The 20,640-nt window shown below is 39.0% G+C and overlaps 1 protein-coding gene across 2 annotated transcripts in view; it reads right to left on the bottom strand.

The window, feature by feature from the left end:
- The window catches only part of Slc4a4 (solute carrier family 4 (sodium bicarbonate cotransporter), member 4), a 312,953-nt gene extending 292,517 nt beyond the window's left edge, over positions 1 to 20,436 (bottom strand). For both annotated transcript variants that reach the window (XM_013020185.1, XM_013020188.1), the window contains exon 1: positions 20,364 to 20,436. In XM_013020185.1, coding sequence (XP_012875639.1) covers positions 20,364 to 20,436 — 73 coding nt within the window. The remainder of the gene's footprint in view (positions 1 to 20,363) is intronic.
- Between the last annotated feature and the right edge of the window lie 204 nt (positions 20,437 to 20,640).

Below are 20,640 nucleotides of genomic sequence, written 5' to 3'. Positions count from 1 at the left end.
AATTAGGGATAAGTATCTCAAAGACTTTTCTGCTTGGGCTGGCTTCAGAATCATGATCCTCAGATCTCAGCCTCCTGTGTAGCTAGGATCACAGGCATGAATCACCAGTGCCTGGAAGAAGAGGTGACTATTATAAATATTGCTAAAATAAAGTTTATTCTTGCTACTATAAAGTTAAATTCCTGGGATCCACATTTGACAGTGTTCACTCAAGCATACAGTCAAGGGCACTGAGTCCTTTATTTGCCACTTAGCGTAATATCATGTGGTTAAGTAAGTATCCTACTTGCCTTGCAGTGACAGAGGGTAGGAGTTCCCAACACATTCAGAATGTCTTGGAATGTGTCACAATCCACATGAAAGACAGCACTGCTGAGAAGCAAACATGGCTGCCCTGCTTATCTCTGAACATCAGAATCATTACTGTGTAATTCTTGTTTATTCCCAGAGAGTACAGAAAGCCCAAGCAGAAAGTACAATGAAATTGTCACTTCCAAATCTCCCAATTCCTGAGATAGTACAGCCTACTACATTCTTGTGGTTATTGCTCTAATGTTTTCAGGCAAACTGGAGACTCTTCTACTTAGTAATTCCATAGTGATCCAACTTAAGGTGGCTCTCACTTATACCCACTTTACGACTTAGGATGATTCAGAACTTGGAAGAATCAAACAACTTCACAAGCCAGGGAACTAAAAATTTAGCAATTTAAAGATTCTATAGATGACTTGCTGGTTAACAACATATGCATGTGTTGGATAGAGGAAGGATCTTCCAGTTCCTTCCTGGGAAGCACGTTGCTGTGTTTACTACAATACGTTCAATGGACAGCAACCATAACAAATGCTTATAAGCATGCCAGTCAGTCACAGCTGACTCTTCTTGCAACTCTGTGATCATCCCCATCATGCAGGAGCAGAAAACACTGTTTGGAGAGATTTAGGATGCTGTCACAGCTAGCCAAGTGTCCTCTCCATAAAATACCACAGGTGAATAGCTCAGGTATAAGGACCAAGAAGGGCTTCATCATCTCATCAAGGGCACCATCATTGCTTGAATACTTCTTCAACACTATATTCATCCCATCAACCTTATAATTATGTTTGCTTCCTAGTATAGAGGAAGGAAGCGACGAGGTGAATTTTAGGTCAACTTGTAGTGGGTCCACAGTTCCATGTCATTCATGATACACTAAGCTCAGTCTTCAATGTTACTTTCATTTCACCCTAAGCCTATTTTAGAAAAAGGCAGCCTATAATTATTCTTACTTGAGATTTCAGCACTATGTTTTAGCTGAAGGATCCCCAAAGGAGAGGTAAAATCTCTGATCGCTCCAGTGCTCCTCATTCTCTCCTACCTCATCCCACCCAGCCTCCCACATATATCTCTAATTAGACATCAAGAAATGGTTTTTATCTATTCTTTCTATAATCAAGTGAATTTCTATTCTCATCAGTTCAAAGAAAAGATCCCAAAACATATAGCATATTCATTTTTCCAAAACCAGTAAACAGCATTCCCAAAATACGAGTTCAATAGTGCCTTCCCTGTCTTATTTAATGTTAAACTGGTTTTATGACAAGATGCCTAAAACACATTGACAACTATTGACAAGAAAATGTAAGGAAGCAACAATGAGACATTTACTATTTTCTTCATTGTGAAAAGAAATATGTTGAAGAGGAGGTAGAGAACTAGATATGTGCTAGATTGCCAAAAGGTGCTGCTTTACTTCTTAGACTAAAAAACTCAACTAGAAGTATAGGTACAAGAAAACTTAGAATGAGGGAAAGGACACAGGAAAAGGCAAAGTTTGATAGACAGACTTTCTAACCCCACAAGAAGTCTATAAAATAGTAAGATGCACAAAGAATCAGCAACAGTTACCTACTTATTATAAGAGACTTTTTAGACTTAAATTTTAAAATCCTCTGTTAGAAATTATTGATTTGCAATAGTTTAAAAAAAAGAGCAAATTTTTTAAACAGCCATAATTTGTAAGGAAGGAGTGACATTGTGTTTGGAGTCATTCAAAAGGAAATGCACTCATTACCTGAATCACATAACTGTAACCCCTCTGTATATCACCTTTACAATAAAATTTTTAAAAACAAAAATATAAAAAACTTAAATTCCAGGCACTTTTGTGAAGCTGCCAAAAATCTTTTTTTTTAAGTTCAATGCTTATGTTTATTTTTTTTAATTAGAAGTACATTTTTTATTGTGAAAATACAAAAAAAATCTTTTTAAATACGTTTTTTATTGTAAAAATACTGTACAGAGGGGTTACAGTTACATGAGCAAAGTAATGAGTACATTTCCTATCAAGCATTGTTACCTCCTACTTTGTTTTTCCCCTACAATTCCTTCCCTCCCACCTCCTCAACTACAATCCATCCCCCCTCCACTCCTCCTCTCCTCCATCACTCTGCCTAAATTATAATGTTTGTTTTCAACATAGTGTCTTGTACATCTCATTGTTACAATGGATCAACCTGTATCCCTATTCAAGCATTTTGTTTTTTTCCTTCCCTTCCCCAAGCTAGAGAAGTATGTATACAAGACGCAGGGCACCGATATCAAATACAGTGAAAACAGAGGTTATACCGTGGGGGAGGAACAAACAAAGGAACAAAAAACCACATGGTACATTATAAATACGTTAGGAACAATAGCAAGAACGAAAAACCACTTCTGTCCCTATCTTGGGGTTCATTCCACTTAACATCATCTTATCTGGTCATAAATACATAGCTTTTGACCTTTTCTGTTTGTCCCAGACATATACTAGATATTGCAAATAAGGGAAACCATGGGACCTATGTTTCTTTGGGCCTGGATTACTTAATATAAGTTTTTCCAAGTCTTTCAATTTCCTAACAAATGGGGCAATGTCATTCTTTCTGAGGGAGGCATAAATTCCATTGTGTGTGTGGGTGTGTGGGTGTGTGTGTGTGTGTGCGCGCGCGTGCACGCGCACAATATATACAAAATGGAATAAATATTTTATATATATGCATATATACCACATTTTCTTGATCCATTCATCTACTGAGGGGCATCTGGGTTGGTTCCATATCTTAGCTAGGCTAAGATAAACAGAGTTGTGCTGGTAGCTTTAGTATGGCCTTGTTTGTGATCATTTGGGTAAATGCCCAAAAGTGGGATTGCTGGGTCATAGGGGAGCTCTATGTAAAGTCTTTTGAGGAACCTCCAAAAGTGGTAGAACAGGTTTACACTCCCACCAGCAATGCAGTAGAGTTCCCTTCTGTCCACATCCCCTCCAGTATCTGTTGTTTTTAGAGTTCTTGATTCTAGCCATTCTAACTGGGATGAGGTGGAATCTCAATGTTGTTTTGATTTGCATTTCTTTTATGGCTAGAAAGGCTGAGCATTTCTTCATGTGTCTATTGGCCATCCTTCTTTCCTCTTCAGAGAAGTTTCTTTTTAAGTCTTTAGCCCACTTGTTTATGCAGCAGTTGTTTCTTCGAGGATTTGTTGTTGGGGGATTTAATTTTTCGAGTTCCAAGTATATTTTAGATATGAGACCCTTGTCCGTTGTATGGCTAGTGAAGATCTTCTCCCAATCTGTGGACTTTCTATTGATCTTGCTAGTTATGTCCTTTGCCATGCAGAAGCTCTACAGCTTCATGCAGTCCCGTTTGGCCCTTTCTTTGATTTGGTGTGATTCTGGGTCTCTATTGAGAAAATTTTGGCCTGTGCTTAGAAGACCTAGGGTTTCTCCTATTCCTTCCTGAAATGTTTTCAGGGTGTCTGCTTTGATTTCAAGGTCTTTGATCCATTTGGAGTTGATTCTGGTACAGGGGAGCTAACTTTAGTTTTCTACAGGTATTTAACCAATTTTGCCAGCACCATTCACTGAAGAAGAGATTGCCAAAAATCTTTAAGGCAAGAAGGTTCTACATTAGGTACTTCATATAAGAAAGACTGGCCTACACAATCCTTAAACTTAATAGACGAGTTTATATAACCCCTAAATTCAATAAATGTAATTCAAATAAATTGTTAGCTTCTCATCCACAAATACATAGAGTGTCCATTGGCAACTGTAGTGAGATATCACCAAACTAGCATTACTAATTTACTAGGGCTTAAATACCAGTTCATGAAAAGGAAACCCCCTGCCAAAGGCATGATATAATTGCAGCTGAGTGGGGAAGGGGCGTAAGCCAGCTCTTGATGTAATGCTTGGGTAAGAATTCAAAATTTGTTGAGCACCAGGGGCTCATGTCTAGCTACTCAGGAAGGCTGAGATCTGAGGATCATGGTTCAAAGCCAGCCCAGGCAGGAAAGTCTCTTATCTTCAACAAACCACCAGAAAACCAGAGGTGGCGCTGTGGCTCAAGTGTTAGAGTGCTGAAGAGCACAGGGACAGCACCCAGGCCCAGAGTTCAAACCGGATGGCTGACCAAAAAAAAAGAAAAAAAAGAATTGGAGAAACTCTAGGGTTCCTTGGCACAGGCCGAAATTTTGTTAATAAAGACCCAGAAATACAACAAATCAAAGAAAGGTTGAACAAATGGGATTGCATAAAATTACAGAGTTTCTGCATGGCAAAGGACACAGCTAGCAAGATCAATAGAAAACCAAGAAATTGGGAGCAAAGGACACAGCTAGCAAGATCAATAAAAAAAAAACAAGAAATTGGGAGAAGATCTGTAACCCCTCTGTATGGTATTTTCACAATAAAAAAACTTATTAATAAAAAAGAAGAAAAAAAATCTTCATTAACCATACATCGGACAAGGGTCTCTCATATCTAAAATATACTTAGAAATCAACAAATTAAATTCCCCAACAACAACAAATCCTCAAAGAAACAACTGCCGGATAAACAAGTGAAGAGGAAATAAGAATGCTCAATAGACACATGAAGAAATGCTCAACCTGTCTAGCCATAAAAGAAATGCAAATCAAAACAACACTGAGATACCACCTCACCCCAGTTAGAATGGCTATAATCAAGAACTCTAATAACAACAGATGCTGGAGGGGATGTGGCCAGAAGGGAACTCTACTGCATTGCTGGTGGGAGTATAAACTTATTCAACCACTTTGGAAAGCAGTATGGAGGTTCCTCAAAAGACTCCACATAGAGCTCCCCTATGACCCAACAATCCCTCTTTTGAGCATTTACCCAACGAATCACAAACAAGGCCATACAAGGCTACCAGCACAACTTTGCTTATTGCAGCATTATTTACCATAGCTAAGATATGGAACCAACCCAGATGCCCCTCAGTAGATGAATGGATCAAGAAAATGTGGTATATGTATACAATGGAATTCTATGCCTCCATCAGAAAGAATGCCATCGCCCCGTTGGTTAGGAAATGGAAAGACTTGGGAAAAACTTATATTAAGTGAAGTAAGCCAGGCCCAAAGAAACATAGGTCCCATAGTTTCCCTTATTTGTAACAGCTAATATAAGTCAAGGACAAGCAGAAAAGGTCAAAAGCTATGTACGTATGACCAGATAAGATGGTGATAAGTGAAATGAACCCCAAGATAGGGACAACTTGTTTTTTTTCTTTCTTGCTATTGTCTTTAATGTATCTAAAAATGTAGTACTATGTGATTTTTTTTGTTTCTCTTGTGTGTTCTTCCCCCACTGTATAACCCCTGTTTTCACTGCATTTGATATCAGTGCCCTGCATCTTGTACATACATTTTTCTAATTTGGGGAGGGGAAGGGAAATAACAAAATGCTGAAACAAGGATACAGGATGACCCATTGTAACAATGAGATGTACAAGACTCTATTTAGAAAACAAACCTTACAACTGGGGTGGGGGGAAGAGTTGAGGAAGTGGGGAGAGAAGGGATGGTAGGGGAAAAACAAAGGAGGAGCTAACAATGCTCGATAGGAAATGTACTCATTACCTTACTCACGTAACTATAACCCCTGTGTACACTATTTTTACAATAAAAAATACAAAAAAAACTTCAATGCTAATCAAAACAACACTGAGATTCCATCTTATCCCAGTTAGAAATGGACAGTATCCAGAAAACAAACAACAACAAATGCTGGGGAGGATGTGGCCAACAGGGAAAACTAATACACTGTTGGTGGTAATATATAAGCTTGTTCAACCACTCTGGAAAGCAATATGAAGGGTCTTTAAAAAACTAAACATAGACCTACTCTATAACCCAGCAGTCCCACTCCTGGGTACAAACAAGATTACAGTAAAGTCACCAGTACAACCATGTTCACTGCAATACTGTTCACCACAGCCAAGATATGAAATCAGCCCTCAGTGGACAAATGGATTAAGAAAATGTAGTATACACACACAGTGAAATTTTAATCATCTATTAGAAAGAATAATATTGTACCATTTGTAAGGAAATGGAAAGACATAAAAATTATACTAAGTAAAATAATACAGACCCAGAGAAACAACAGTTACATGGTTTCCCTCAATTATGGTAGATAGAATGCACCTATAAATCTATAAGTAACATGTAGGGTGATATGCAAGTGTTTACAAATAAATTAACTGATGTATAACAGACTCTTTGGAGAGCTCAAATAGTAATCTTTTAGACAGACTAGGTCAAAACCCGACAAAATGAACACCAGGAAATAGGTAGGTGAGGTTAAAGGAAGACAGACAGATAATAAAGGGGAGAAATCGGTGAGAATGCAGTCAAGACTTCATTGTACATACCGTAAAATTAAGAAAAGTAAGGAAAGGAGTGGGTCAAATGGGGATGAAAATGTTGAAGGAGGTGACAATGATCAAAATGCATTATATTCATAAACTGCTTTGTTATATTGTATCTCCTTTGTATAACTACTTAAGGATAATTTTTAAAGTTTTTAAGTAAAAAAAAATTAAGAATTTGGACTTTGTAGTTTGCTATCACATACACTTAAGATCAGGCATGCAAGCAAACAAATACTAAAAGTAATTTTAGAAGAGAAAGCAAGGAAGTACTTTGCTTCCCTCTGAACTGCCTGGGAATTTTATATATTGAAGGGCTCTCAGAAATCCTCAAGGCAACTTGAGGTTCCCCATGCAAGACTGATAAGAAATCTCACCTTGTTACCTGATATTTACTGAGCACAGCACTTTTAATATTTGATCGTGATGGCGATAACAATCTCTAGGTAAGAACAAACAACTTTAGAGACAATGTCTCAAAGTTCTGAGAAGCAAGCTTATGGTTCTTATTTGGGCTATTCTTTTTTTTTTTTTTTTTTGTCGGTCATGGGGTTTGAACTCTGGGCCTGGGTACTGTCCCTGAGTTTTTTAGCTCAAGGCAAACACTCTACCGCTTGAGCTACAGCGCCACTTCCAATTTTCTAGTAGTTTATTGGAAATAAGAATCTCACAAACTTGCTCAGGCTGGCTTTGAACCCTAATCCTCAGATCTCAGCCTCCTGAGTAGCTAAGATTACAGGTGTGAGCCACCGGCAGCTGGCTATACTTGGGCTATTCTTTAGCGATCTACTTTCTAGCAAAAGAATTCTAGTCTTCAAACCCAAGGATTCTGCTGGAGACATGGCTCAGTGGCAAGAGCTCCTGCTTGGCAAGTTCAAACCCCAATGTAGGTAAAAGGGGAAAAAAATGTTAAGGCATACAGCCAGATACCAGTGGCTCACATCTTTGATTCTAGCTACTTTGGAGAGTAGGAATGGAACTATAGTGAATCATGTCCAGCCAAGGTAGAAAAAAAAAATGTGCAAGCCTCCTTGTCAACATATAACTGCGTGCAGTGGAATATTCCTGTTATCCTAAACTATATGGGAGCCTGAGATTGCCTAGAATAATAGTCCTAAACAAGTCTAGACCAAAAATAATGGGCAGGATTCCATCTCAATTGAGAAAAACTGGACATGGTGATATGTGCCTTTTATCCTAGCAACAATATAAAGTCTAAAACAGGCAGATCATGGTCCAGATATATGTCCAAACAGAAAATAAGACTCTATCTTTAAAACTGCCAGCAAAAAGCAGAGGTGAGAAACATGGTTCAGCAGTAGTACACCTGCCTAACAAACAGACCTTAGTTTCTAACCTCAATATCACTTAAAAAAAAAAAAAAAGGAAAACCTTAAGACCTAAGCACACACTGAAATTCAGTGTTCATTGTACTTATCTTTGATAATTTAGACAAAGCTGGCTGACAGTATAACAAACCTAGATTCATGAACATGTTTCTATAAATACAACTCAATCATGTCCAATGGTCAACTGTTAGTTGAAAATATCTAACATAGGAAGTTATTAATTTCTTCTTAATGGCATTTTGGGAAACTACCTTAATGAATATATAAAACTTTGTATTAGTTTCTCCTATATATAGGAAGGGGAAACAAAGGAGGAGGCTACAATGCTTGATAAGAAATGTACTCATTATCTTGCCCATGTAATTGTTACCCCTCTGTACAGTATTTTCACAATAAAAAAAAATCACAGGTAAGAGTTTCCTGCTGGGGCTGTCTTTGAACCTCTGAGGAGAGCTCAGTCTCCTGAGTAGCTAGGATTACAGGCGTGAGCCACTGGCGCCCAGCAAGATAATATTTCTTTTAATAGCCCACCATGGCTTTTTTCAAAATAAATCACAGTTAAATAACTTCAAAACTGAAAATGTTTATTCTCCAAAGTAAATTTAACTGCACTTTGACAAAAATCTTTTATATATTCGCATATAGATACAAAACATGCCTACATAGAGATCTAGATAGATATTTTATAACTATCTGTATGAAAAAGTCCTCCCACTTAAACTGGCACACAAAGGTTCTCTGGTCAGTCTTAATCCCATTTTTCCCTTTTAGTCTCTAAACAGGAAACTTTCTCCATGTCCCCACACGAGAACTTGCTCTGTTCTCCAGAATATGCATCCTAAGCAGGGCAAAGGGAACAACCTAGGATCTAGTCCTAACTCATCTCTTGCTGGCTCTTTTAACCTCTGTAGAAAGCTTAACACCTTCCATAACCTCAAACTTCACTTACTCTCTTCAAGCATGTGCCTAGCAATCTCTACTCTGCTGTGGGCAGAGCTTTCCCAGAGCATTCACAATGTGTATTACACAGTAAATCTTAACCGCCAGGAACTAGGTCTTGTCGGTTCTTTCCCTTGGACAAGATCAGAAGAGTAGAGCTGGGACCACCAGCACTAAGCAGCGAAGCAGTAAGAACAGAAACCAGAAACCCAGAACCCCAAAAGAGCTGCTGAATTTTAGTGCATAACACATATGCCGTCAGGCAAAATCCACCTGTAAGCCAAATGTAGAGAACTGACAGTTTGCATTTATCTCTCTTATGGCCCCCATTTGCACATCTGAATAAAAAATAGAGTTGGAAGACACAAAACAATGGCTATTCTAACAGTCACAGATAACCGGATTTGCAATTGCAGCCAGAGAGGCAGCTTAGAGAGACACATAAATGCACACATTCATGCTCTCATTCCACACACATTGTCCATCTCTGACCCTATTACAGTTTCTCTTTTTGAAGTGGCCTAAGCCCCGGCTGGGCAATAGGAAGACTAGTCTTTGGTTACTATAGACAGATAATCCCCAAAATAGACAATGCACTCATGGCTAATCATGTATAAACTTTCTAATATTAGTTACACAAATCCCTTCCATCACACTCTGCATATAACTAAACGAGATCTCACAGGGCTATAACAATCACCAAAAATGCGTACAAGAGGCATGATCACCTCTTAGGCTGATGCCAGAATCTTCATGACTGTGGTTGGCCACCTGTGCCCAGAAAAAGAGGACTACATTCACTGACTCAGGCACATATCATCATACTTTGAGCTGACAAGCATAAATATTACCTAGTTCACTTTCTATATTTTCCAGTGAGCCAACCGAAGCCAAATAGCCAGTTAATGAGATACAAAGACAAAGATTCCTCTGGTGCTCCTGGATACATACTTTCCCCTCCCACATTCCACTACCAGGTACACAGTAACCTACCCCACCCCCACCCATCCCCCATTATCTGCAACCTACACCTAAAAACGAGTGATGGCAACCATCAGTCCTGTCAAGTTAGTAATGACCTAGAAGGAAAAAAAGGCTCAATGATTCTCTACAAATCTTTCTGCCTTACAGAATTTCAAGTTTAAATCCATGACCCTTTGTGCCATAAACTGTCCCAGAAAAGGGAAACATTTTCATTGAGACACCTGCCCTCACACTAATCACCTAGACTCATTACAATGATGCAGACAAATGATGCAGTCGGAGAAGCCTCTCTCTCACCTTTCCAAAAGCTCGTCCCACACCTTTGAGACTTCTCCTTTCAGTTCTTCCCGCTTCCTATTCTTCCAGTACTTCCTCTAGTTCTCCTTCATCCCCCTTCTAAATTCCTTTCTCCCTCGAGAGGAAACCCTTGGAGCCGCCCTATTCCTCTGGCATTAACATCACACCTGAGAGCCCACAGACTCCCAGCACACTCTTTGAGATAGCGCCTAACCCCCTCCCCCAAGACCTCTTCCTAGTTAGCTCGCGAAGCAAATCCTTTTAACTTTCCCACGACTCATCCATCTCTCTCTAAGGCAAGACATAAAACTACGTTCTTCTTAAGATTCTTCCTAGTTCCAGAAACTGCGGCGAAGTTCTGAATATTTTAACTGGTCGAATAACAGAACATATACAAGGAAAAGCCACTATGATCTCAGTCTCTTCCTAACTTCTCATGATGATCACTTTCTCTTGAGCACTCTGACTCCAACCATACTCCCATCTGATATGACACTCACATTGCAAAGAAAGACCATCAGTCTTAGCTCCTTTCTGCCTAATCCAGTGCCCACTGACTCAATTCTCACACTACCAGACTTCTGGTTGCTTTCAGCGCTGGTATCTTCCCTTGGCCTCAGAGGACCCATCTTCTTCTCGGTTTTCCATCTACTATGTCTGTTCTTCTATGTCTAAATACTGGAACTCTGAGAGCCCAGTTCAGTCCTCTTTCTTATGCTAGCTATGGATCTAGGGCTTCCAGAGTTCTGTCTCCAGCCCTGTCCATTTTTCTTGGCTCCAACTTGCACGACAATGCCTACTTGGCTATCTTAGGTGCCTCAAACTGAATACACTTAACAGGCTAAACTCGTATCATCCTCCACCACTCCCTCCAGTGTTGTTTCCCTACAAGTTTTCTGGGCACTGGTAGCTCAAGCCTGTAATCCTAGCTACTCAGAGGGCTGAGATCTGAGGTGTACAGTTCAAAGCCAGCCCAGACAGGAAATCTGTGAGACTCTTATCTCCAATTAACCACCAGAAAATCAGAAATGGCATTGTGGCTCAAAGTGATTAGAGCATTAGCCTTGAGCAAAAGACAGCACTCAGGCCCCAAGTTCAAGCTCCACTACTGACAAAAAAAAAAAAAGTACCATTTTGTCTATCTGTCCAACCATCCAAACTTCTCTATCTATAAATCCTAGGATACAACTCATCAGTTTCTAACTCTTACATTCTTGTCCAGCCAAACTTCATCTCTCAGTTGAGTCTTGGCAAGTTCTCTCACTTTTATCATTACCTTCCTGGATTGTTCTCTATTCAGCCACCAAAGAAATCTTTCTCAAATGCAAATCATGTCATGTCATTTCTCTGCTTAACATCCTTAACATCCAGTTCATGCTCAGCAAAATTCTAAACGTTTGGCACAAAAGACCACAAGTTACCTAGATCCTACCTTCCTCAGGACAGTATCTCAATGTCCACTGAACTCGACCCCATTAACGAACTCGACCCCATTAACCTTTTTGTCAAATGGGCCTAACTCTTTCTCTGTGATGTATCTCCAGAAAGGCCTGAGAGGGAATGCTTCCTGTGTTATGTATCTAGCTAACTCCTGTTCATCTTTTGTCTCTCAACTTAATGTTGCTCTGTGGGAGATCTATTCCATAGTCTCCCATGTGAACTCACCCATGTGCAAGATATAATCACCAAATTAATATACCAACATATATAATTTTTTGCTCTTAAATAGTGGCTGGCTTTTCTGGAATAACAAATTGTGACTTTAGTTGGAATATGTTTTCACATTCACTGATACCCGAGAGCTGGCAGAAGTTACATGTTAGAACTTACACCTGCTATTCTTCTTGCTGCTTTGAAAAGCTTAAGGAAGAAAAGAAGCATTATTCTTTGGTTACATTAAAGTGAGTAAGAAGAGTTATTATAGGTGCTAATCAACTTGTGTGTTGATTACTAAATATTAACATTTCAGCTTTAGTCTGAAAGTGTTAGGCAGTCACAGCAACCGCTAGTGAGAAATTGGTGAGCATAAAGATAGATTATAAGCAAGGATTATATCCAAGGGAGGTATATATCTTGAATTTATAGTGTACATTCTGGAGGTTTCAAATAACTATACTTATGTTTGTAGCAAAACTAGGAAATGAATATGTAAATGCTATCTTTTTACAAAAAAAACACAAACTTTGAGACTCAGAATAATTCATCGATTATTTTCTACAAATATCCAGGTGTTTTTCAAGGATTACCCAAGAATCCATAGAGCATCTCTAGTGGAAGCATAGGAAACAAGCTCTTAGCTGCACTTTGCACAAAGTAACCATGACCACAGGAGGATGAGTCTCCTCATGTCACCCAGCAAGACAGTGACAGAGCCAGGAATAGAAATGGGACCTGAGACTCCTGGTACCTTGCCATGTTTCCTAAGCTACAGCAGACTGAATAAAAGCAAGTGAAAACCTGAACAATCAGATACTGATCTAATTTCCCAAATACATGTATCCTTTGGATTCAATTAAGAGCTTCCATTCTACATCAAAGACATTTTCTTTATTTTGCAGTACAGATAGAATTTCTTCTTGAAAATTGAATAACCAACAGAGGACTTAGGTGATTGACTTAAACAATCTATAAACATATAATTTTGGTGCTTTAAAACTGATATATTGGCCAATCTATCCTTACAACGATCTTATAAAAACCCTATTTCCAGAAGTTTTCACCTGATAAACTTTATTGAGCATTCGACCTTCAAAATATTCAAAAAAGTTTTATCTCCTGGGGTTAAGTAGAATGTTCTTTCAGAATCAACCCTGTAAGAAGAAAGGGGAACATGCTGGATATTGCCCTACAGATAGCTGCCTTCTAATTCTAGCTCTATGGAAAGGTAAAAGCAATTAACCAGAATTAAAAGCTTCTCCAGCTATTCAGATACAGGAATTACTTCAGTCACCCATACTGCTGATTCAACTACCTTCATCACCTTTCATCCTACCTGTCCATCAACAGCTTTGGGAATACAGTGTTCAGAATCTTCCACGAACCCTAAATGCTATCAGCCAAAACCGTCAACTAAAATAGGGCAGAAATCTAACAAAATCTCACCAGTAAACTCACCACAGAAACAATAGAGCCTTGACTGAAATTTATTCTGTTCTAACTCTGCTCACCTGCAGTAGGTCCAATTTTCGATTCCCCAAGGATTCTGAACTCCACAAAGAAAAAGACTCAGAATCATTGGGGGAAATATTTAGCTCAGGCAAGGATACATAGTATTATTTCTATACTGTTGCATAATCTCATTTAATTGGCACCTCAATTACATAATAAGCTAGTAGGGAGCTGAATTATTCTACCTTGCAGGGGGTTGAGTGTACATGTTTGTATATTTATACACATATCTGAATCTTATCTCCTCAATGGTGGGACAATGCTAAACACTTCAGTCTGTTCTCAGGAGAAACAATGTTGCAGCCTTTATTAGACAATATTATCTTACCCTGTATGTAATTATAGTTCACTCTGCTTCTTTTTGGAAAAGGAGGCAATTTAACAAATTAAGGACAGTATGTTCTAACTATGAAAATTTAGATTTATATCCAAAGCTAAAGACAAACAGAATGATCACAAAGAGAAACAGACAATAACTAGTCCTTGGGAAATTTGACTTGACCTTTCTGGCTTGTATGGGAAGCAATAAGGAAGCATGGCTAGGAAGGCCAAAGTTGGATGTTAGAAGAAATTAAGTAAACCAGTAGAAAAAATAAATATTAGCCAACGAGAAATTTTAGAATGATCATAATCATTAGAAATTATTGATGAGACTGTATCTGTCAGACATAAGAACAATGCAGAGTGGTATAAAGTATAGCTAGGACATTTGGAGGAGGAATTATCAGGAGTTCTATAGTTGAAAGGTATGTTCTACTGTTTCCATTTTACTGAGGGAGGGGGGGGAACATAAGCTCCAAATCCTAAGTAACTTCTTCTATAATGATTATACAATTGAGTAAGCCTTGAACTTTTGTTCTCAAAATGATACTGAGCCACTTTGCTTTAACAACACATGAATAAAACAATTTGGAGATACTCCCAGTGTAAATATAAAACAATATGTCTCACTAATATGACCAGATTGGGGGGGAGAGCTTCTATAAAAAGCTCAATCCACGGGCAAAATTGCTCTGAGTTTACTATTTCAGAATTCCTAAATGGTTGCAAAACACAAAGTTCAAAGTTAAATTTGTTATGGCTTTATTGCCATAAAAGAATGTCAACACTTAAGACCAAAAAAGAAAAAGGCTTCAAGGGGGGGCTTCCACTCATATTATATTACCAGGGAATTCCATAAATTGGAAAACTAGGAAAGGATGATGTCTGATGCTAGTTTCAAAAGTTCATGGAGGGCCAGATATAGTGGTACATACCTATATTACCAGCTACACAAGAAGCATAATGGTTGAGGCCCAATATTAGACTACCAGGCAAAAAAAAAAAAAAAAAAAAAAAAAACACAAGTAACTACCTGGAAAAGAACTCATGAAAAAACAGAAGAAAAGTGCTAAGGGCATGGCTTATGGTTATGTGGAAGGTCTGCCTTGCAAATTCAAACCCCAGTATTGCCAACAAAGAAAAAGACAAAAGAAAACAAACTACCATCAGATTTCCTTAAAAGAGAAGAAATCTATATGTAAATATTTAACTTTACTAACCACAGCAGGAGATGTCAGGGGGCTACAGACCTAAGCTGAAGACTTTAGGACCCTTAGCAGGCATTCTGCTGAGGCTGAGGCAAAAAAAAAAAGAAAAGCAAACAAACAAACAAGGAGTTGGGAAAGATCTATAGAGGTTCAGCCTGTCCTGAGAAAATCAAATTGCTATTCATTGTTGTAACTTTTAAATAGCTTGTGGTGGTTCTTTAAAGTTTCCTAAAGTATAGATGGATGAATTGTTTCTTTTAAGAAGGCTTTTCCTTACCAGTATTTGCTCCAGGTTTCCTCCCTACACACTGTTTCTGAGCAATCATAATGAACAGAGAGAAGAGGTCAACAAAACCCAACTGCAATCCTACACTTATCACTGCTCACAACAGCCCAGCCCTAACTCGGCTCCTCCCTGCCTTCCTACTAGGTTTTCATTCACTCCTTCTTGGCAAAGCACATTTTTCTTAGATGTGCAGGTCCTAGAACTTGAATTCAGTGCCTTGGTGCTATCCCTGAGCTTCTGTGTTCTACCACTTAAGACACAGCTCCACTTCTGGCTTTTGGTAGTTATTTGGAAATAAGACTCTCACGAACTATCCTTCCTGGGCTGGTTTTGAATCCTGATCCTCAGATCTCAGCCTTCTGGGTAGCTAGGATTATAATTGTGAGCCATCAGGGCCTGGTAAAAGTGCATTTTTTGATCACTGTACTTATTAACATAAATCTACTAACATAAATCTACTAAGTCCCACTTTTTCTTAGAATACTGCCTCCTCCAGTTCACATGAGTAGATGATCATAATATTCTCTAGCAGAAAGAGATTAAAACCACTAAGATTTCAGGTCTGTAAAATGTTGAGGTCCTCCGAAAGACAAAAGCTGTCATTTTATCATTTTAGCCTCTGTCTTCAAAGGGGCCTCTTTTTCTTTTTTTAATTTTTATTTATTTTTTATTGTGAAAATACTGTACAGAGGGGTTACAATTACATGGGCAAGATATGAGTACATTTCTTATCAAGCATTGTAGCCTCCTCCTTTGTTTCCCCTTCCCATCCCTTCCCAGCCTCCCCCGCCCCCCCCCCAATGCATAAACTGATCTTTGTAAAATCAAAAAGGAAGTAATACCAAGGATGAATTAGAGATTATACCTCATTTGACTAAGAGTAGCAAGAAAATCAAATGTTAATCTAAAAATTTAACAGATACAGAGGATTACAGAAAGTAATCTTATGCTTTATTTAGTTTATAATACATATTTATGCTTTCTTTTTAACAATTACTTAGTATCTATTCTGTTCCAAACTCTGTTCTACTTTTCTATTTTGATTGCCTTAAAAAGTCTTCTCAGACATCAGTGCTTATGACTATAATCCTAGCTATCCAGGAGGCTGAGAATTGAGGATCACAGTTGTAAGCTAGCTAGTCCTGGCAGGAAAGTCCATGAGACTTATGTCTCCAAAAACTGCTGAGAGAGAGAGAGAGAGAGTCAAACTGTGGCTCAAGTGATAAAATACTAGCCTTGAGAAAAAGAAGTTCAGGGAAAGCACCTAGACCTTGAGTTCAAGCCCCAGGACCAACACACACACACACACACACACATACACACACACTAGCCCCAGGACCAACACACACGCACACACACACACACATACACACACACTAGCCCCAGGACCAACACACACACACACACACAACACACACACACACACACACACACACACACACACACACACACACACACACACACACACACACACACACACACACACACCAGCAAAAGTTTGCAACAATACTCTCTTAATGACCAACAGTAAATATTCTTCCATTTGACAAGTAAGACTACCAGCCTCAACTTTGAAGGAAGATGGAAACCACTGCCAAGTGTCAAAACAGCTTTAAAATGACCAAGAGGTTTTGGGCATAGAGAAAGGATGCAACCCACATCATCTCGCTGTAGGCTGTTTGCTGAGGTGCAGACTGGACCTGGTGCTAAGGAGAGGCCCCCTCCTCGTGAATTTAAGAGTTGCCCCAACTGCTGGGGAGTTACCTATGCTTGCAGAGCCAAGGCCTTATCTCAAAGGATAAGGTGGAGTTTGCCTTTTCCCCTATTGCGAAATAGGAGACTATTAAGTAATCTGTTTATATCATACAGATCCAAGATCCTAGCAGGTTTGTTTTTTTTTCTTAAAGAATAAAACATCCGTAGGATTTCCTCCAGGAAAAAGCTACCTGGGACTCTTGCTTCCTAGGTGGGTCTGGGCTCACCCTACACAATTTGACAACCTCCTCTACGTAGGAAATAAAACATGAGCAGCTGCTCCTCATGGTCAACATTTCTGGGTCATTCTGGCAACATCAGTTTGGTGTCTACAGACTAACTCTGGCAGCAAAAGCCTTTTGACACAGAAACAAATATTACTATCTGAAACACGAACAGTTTTCAGTCAGCTGGTATCCAGTAACCACTCCTGGCACAAAATGCTAACCTTGCAAATATCTTACAGTAGCATAAGGTAACCAATACAAGACCAGACCAAAAAGCTTTGATTTATTTTAAAGAGTAAAACCTGGCACTTGGTTTCCTTTTTCTGCGAGTGTATCACTAAGCCATTAGTACCTGAAGGAAAACTATGTGAAAACAAGGTTTAGATCTTTAAATATATACCACTGAGATAAATTCATTATTCAAACAAAAGATGACTCCTCTTCTGACTCACTCTATTCTTAGTGAGTTTCACAGCTGATGGTTTTCTATTGAGTTTCTAGGAGGTGGATTAAGTGTCATGACACCCACTGAGAGGAAAGTTGAACAAGGTGAACTGAGCGCACGTTTGAAGTCTTCTCTCCTTGCTTCAGAACTACACGGGATTGGAAGAACGAAGAGAAGACCTCTGATTCTTCTGGCCATGGGAGTGAGCCAAGTGGCCAGAGCCACTAGACCTCAGTCACCCTCATGACCACTCCTTATATTACTTCTGAAAATTACTCTTTGAAAAAAAATCGAAGTTTTTAAGTTTACTTTTGCCCAGTGTGCTGCAATATACTTTAATCATGGTCATCCTCGAAGCAAGAGAAATAGCTTCTTGGATAAAAGGAAGCATAACTGCTATTATACCATTAAGGCATTCCAGCTCCTTGGCCTCTGAACTCCTAATCCTTCAATGACACCATTTATTTCTCCCATAAATGTACTAGAAATTCAGCTCTTCAGAACAGCAATAACCTTTTGCTTTCCTTCATTTACACCATTCTATGTGATTAAAAACCTAAGGACTGGAGGTATGGCTACCATGTGAGTGGAAAAGCCTGAGATGGCCTCATATGGTTGAGAAAAATATTTCCACATACAAAGTCCATCTTTAATAAACACTTTGAAAACCGAATCATCTCTTCCTTTCCTCTCCATAACTGGAACAATGGATGTGCCATCAAATTTGTATCCATTTCAACTTCTTCATACTGCAATTTATGCTAAAATTTCAGCCCTCCAACCCCTATCGGAAGAGCATAGGCGTGTAAAGGGGAGGTCAAGTGGAAGATACTTATCCAGATACAAACAGTTCCTAACTTAGTTTCAAGACTTCCACTTCCACAGGAGTCATATAAGAATGGGGAAATGAACAAAAACCTATGCACCAAATTTACACAACACATTCCTTAAATTTATAGGAATTTCTACTAATTTTGGTCATCTTTTTGTTTCTCCCCAAAAACACCTATTTACAGGCTTATGTGCAATATTCATTTATATTGTGATTTACATTGCAATTGATAAGCCTAATTTTGTGCTTGAAAATCAAGGGAAATAATTCAGGAAGCACACTTCCTACTCAAAAGCTTTAAGAAATGGATGCTATTCTACTGTAGTAGTGTACTGTCAATCCTATAGACCTTACAAGCTTGAGATTTACATCTCCTGTGAACTCAGCTAGGACCTTGTTCTCAAGGGACAAAACACATAAGTGTATTTTTCCCACCCTGATTATCCTACAACTAGGGGTATGCACCCAAAGGAACATTACTTCTTGTATCCAAATGTTATCATTTTAATGATTTGGCAGTAAAGGACACTAACAGCATTACTACAATGAAGACTTAACATCACAGATTACAAAACTCATGAGAAAAAAAAAGTTTCACTATTTTTCCTTCTCCAGCTTCCCCACAGTCATACTGTAAAAATGCAAGGAACCCATCAAACAATATGAAAGAAAATACTGTAGTTTCCGTTTTTCTGAGAAACTTGGGCATCAAATTCTTATTATTCAGTCTCAAGAGCAGAAATGCAGAAATGAGGGGAGGGCTGCAATTCTCCACAGAACACAAGCAGAAGAAACTCACTAAAAGAAACATGAGAAACAGCATGACCACCCACAGTGCTGAGGCTGTTCTAGGTAGAACTGGAACATCACTTGTCCTGGAGCTGAGGTTCTGTCTGCTTGAAGAATAACTCCAAAACACGTAAGACCCACCTCTCTTTCCCAACTCTCACCTCCAATACTTGGGGAGACACGAAACACTTATCAAAATGCAACTAGTCAGACTTCTATCTCCAAAACACCTACACAATGTCTCTCAGGTGATTTTAATGGAAGTGATCACATGGTCCACCTGCAAGTTTTATTTGAGTACTACCTAGAACCCTGATTATTTTAGAAAATCTCACTGTCAATAGCAATATATTGTATCTGTGATGCCCTGCCATCTTACTATCAAATCAGTAACACTGTTCCCACATTACTGATGAGTCAAGCGAGAAGACCATGAGGTCCATACTGAGAGCATCCACACCACCAGGCAAGACAGAACTCTTCTCTGACTTCAGTGTTCTCTGGGGAACATTAGTGACAGGGGTCCTGGAGATTTCTTAGTTAAGCCTGTTTGTCTCTCATTTCCTAGCTAAGAGCTCTCCACGTTACTACGCTTCACAATCATAGCTTATACCCATTTTCTCTACAATGGTATCATTCTCCTTCTGCAGCATGTTTCTCTCCTGTGCCAACTACAGAAAACAGAATATTAGAGTGTGCTGCCAATATATTTATGTAAATCTAGCAGCTTTCTGGAATTAGTCACTGGAACGTGATGAATCTGATCTAGTAAACTATTAGTTACTGGTAGACAGGCAGAGTTAACATAAGCATCTCCTTTAAAAAAAAAATAACCCAGTTTAGAAAAACCAGGTTGATATCAGGCTGTCCTTAGTTCTGAGGGTCCCATAAAGTTTTTTGAAATTACTTTCTGTGTTGAAGCAAAAATGTAGAGAATAAAGAAACTCCACAGACAAGGTTTGGTTTTTAACTTTAGAAATGTGATCTCTGAAATGGGCAAACGCTATATATATCCACAGAGACATATATACACGAAGGCACCCCATCCCCAAACCCCAGCCAGCTCACCTTCTACTTCTTCTTCATCACACACATGCTTAAGGAAGGAAGCCCCTCTGTCCAGGACAGCTTCATCCTCCATCCTATAGTAATAAAAAAGAAAAAAAGAATGCTCAGACTTCTCCTGGAGTGAGCCACTTGATGCAGCCCAGCTTTGGGGCAGGTTAACCTGCAAGCTGTTGTTCATTTTAACAGGGCAGAGTCGCTCTTCCTCTGGTGGCTACAACACTCTTCTTTCAGGCAGCTCCTCTCGTCTGGTGCTGGAGAATATGCCGACCCCACATAG

The sequence above is a fragment of the Dipodomys ordii genome, unplaced genomic scaffold (genome assembly GCF_000151885.1).
Source record: "Dipodomys ordii isolate 6190 unplaced genomic scaffold, Dord_2.0 Scaffold49, whole genome shotgun sequence".
NCBI lineage: Eukaryota > Metazoa > Chordata > Mammalia > Rodentia > Heteromyidae > Dipodomys > Dipodomys ordii.
The sequence above is the reverse complement of the archived record's forward strand: the minus strand, read 5'-3'. Positions and strand labels throughout refer to the sequence as shown.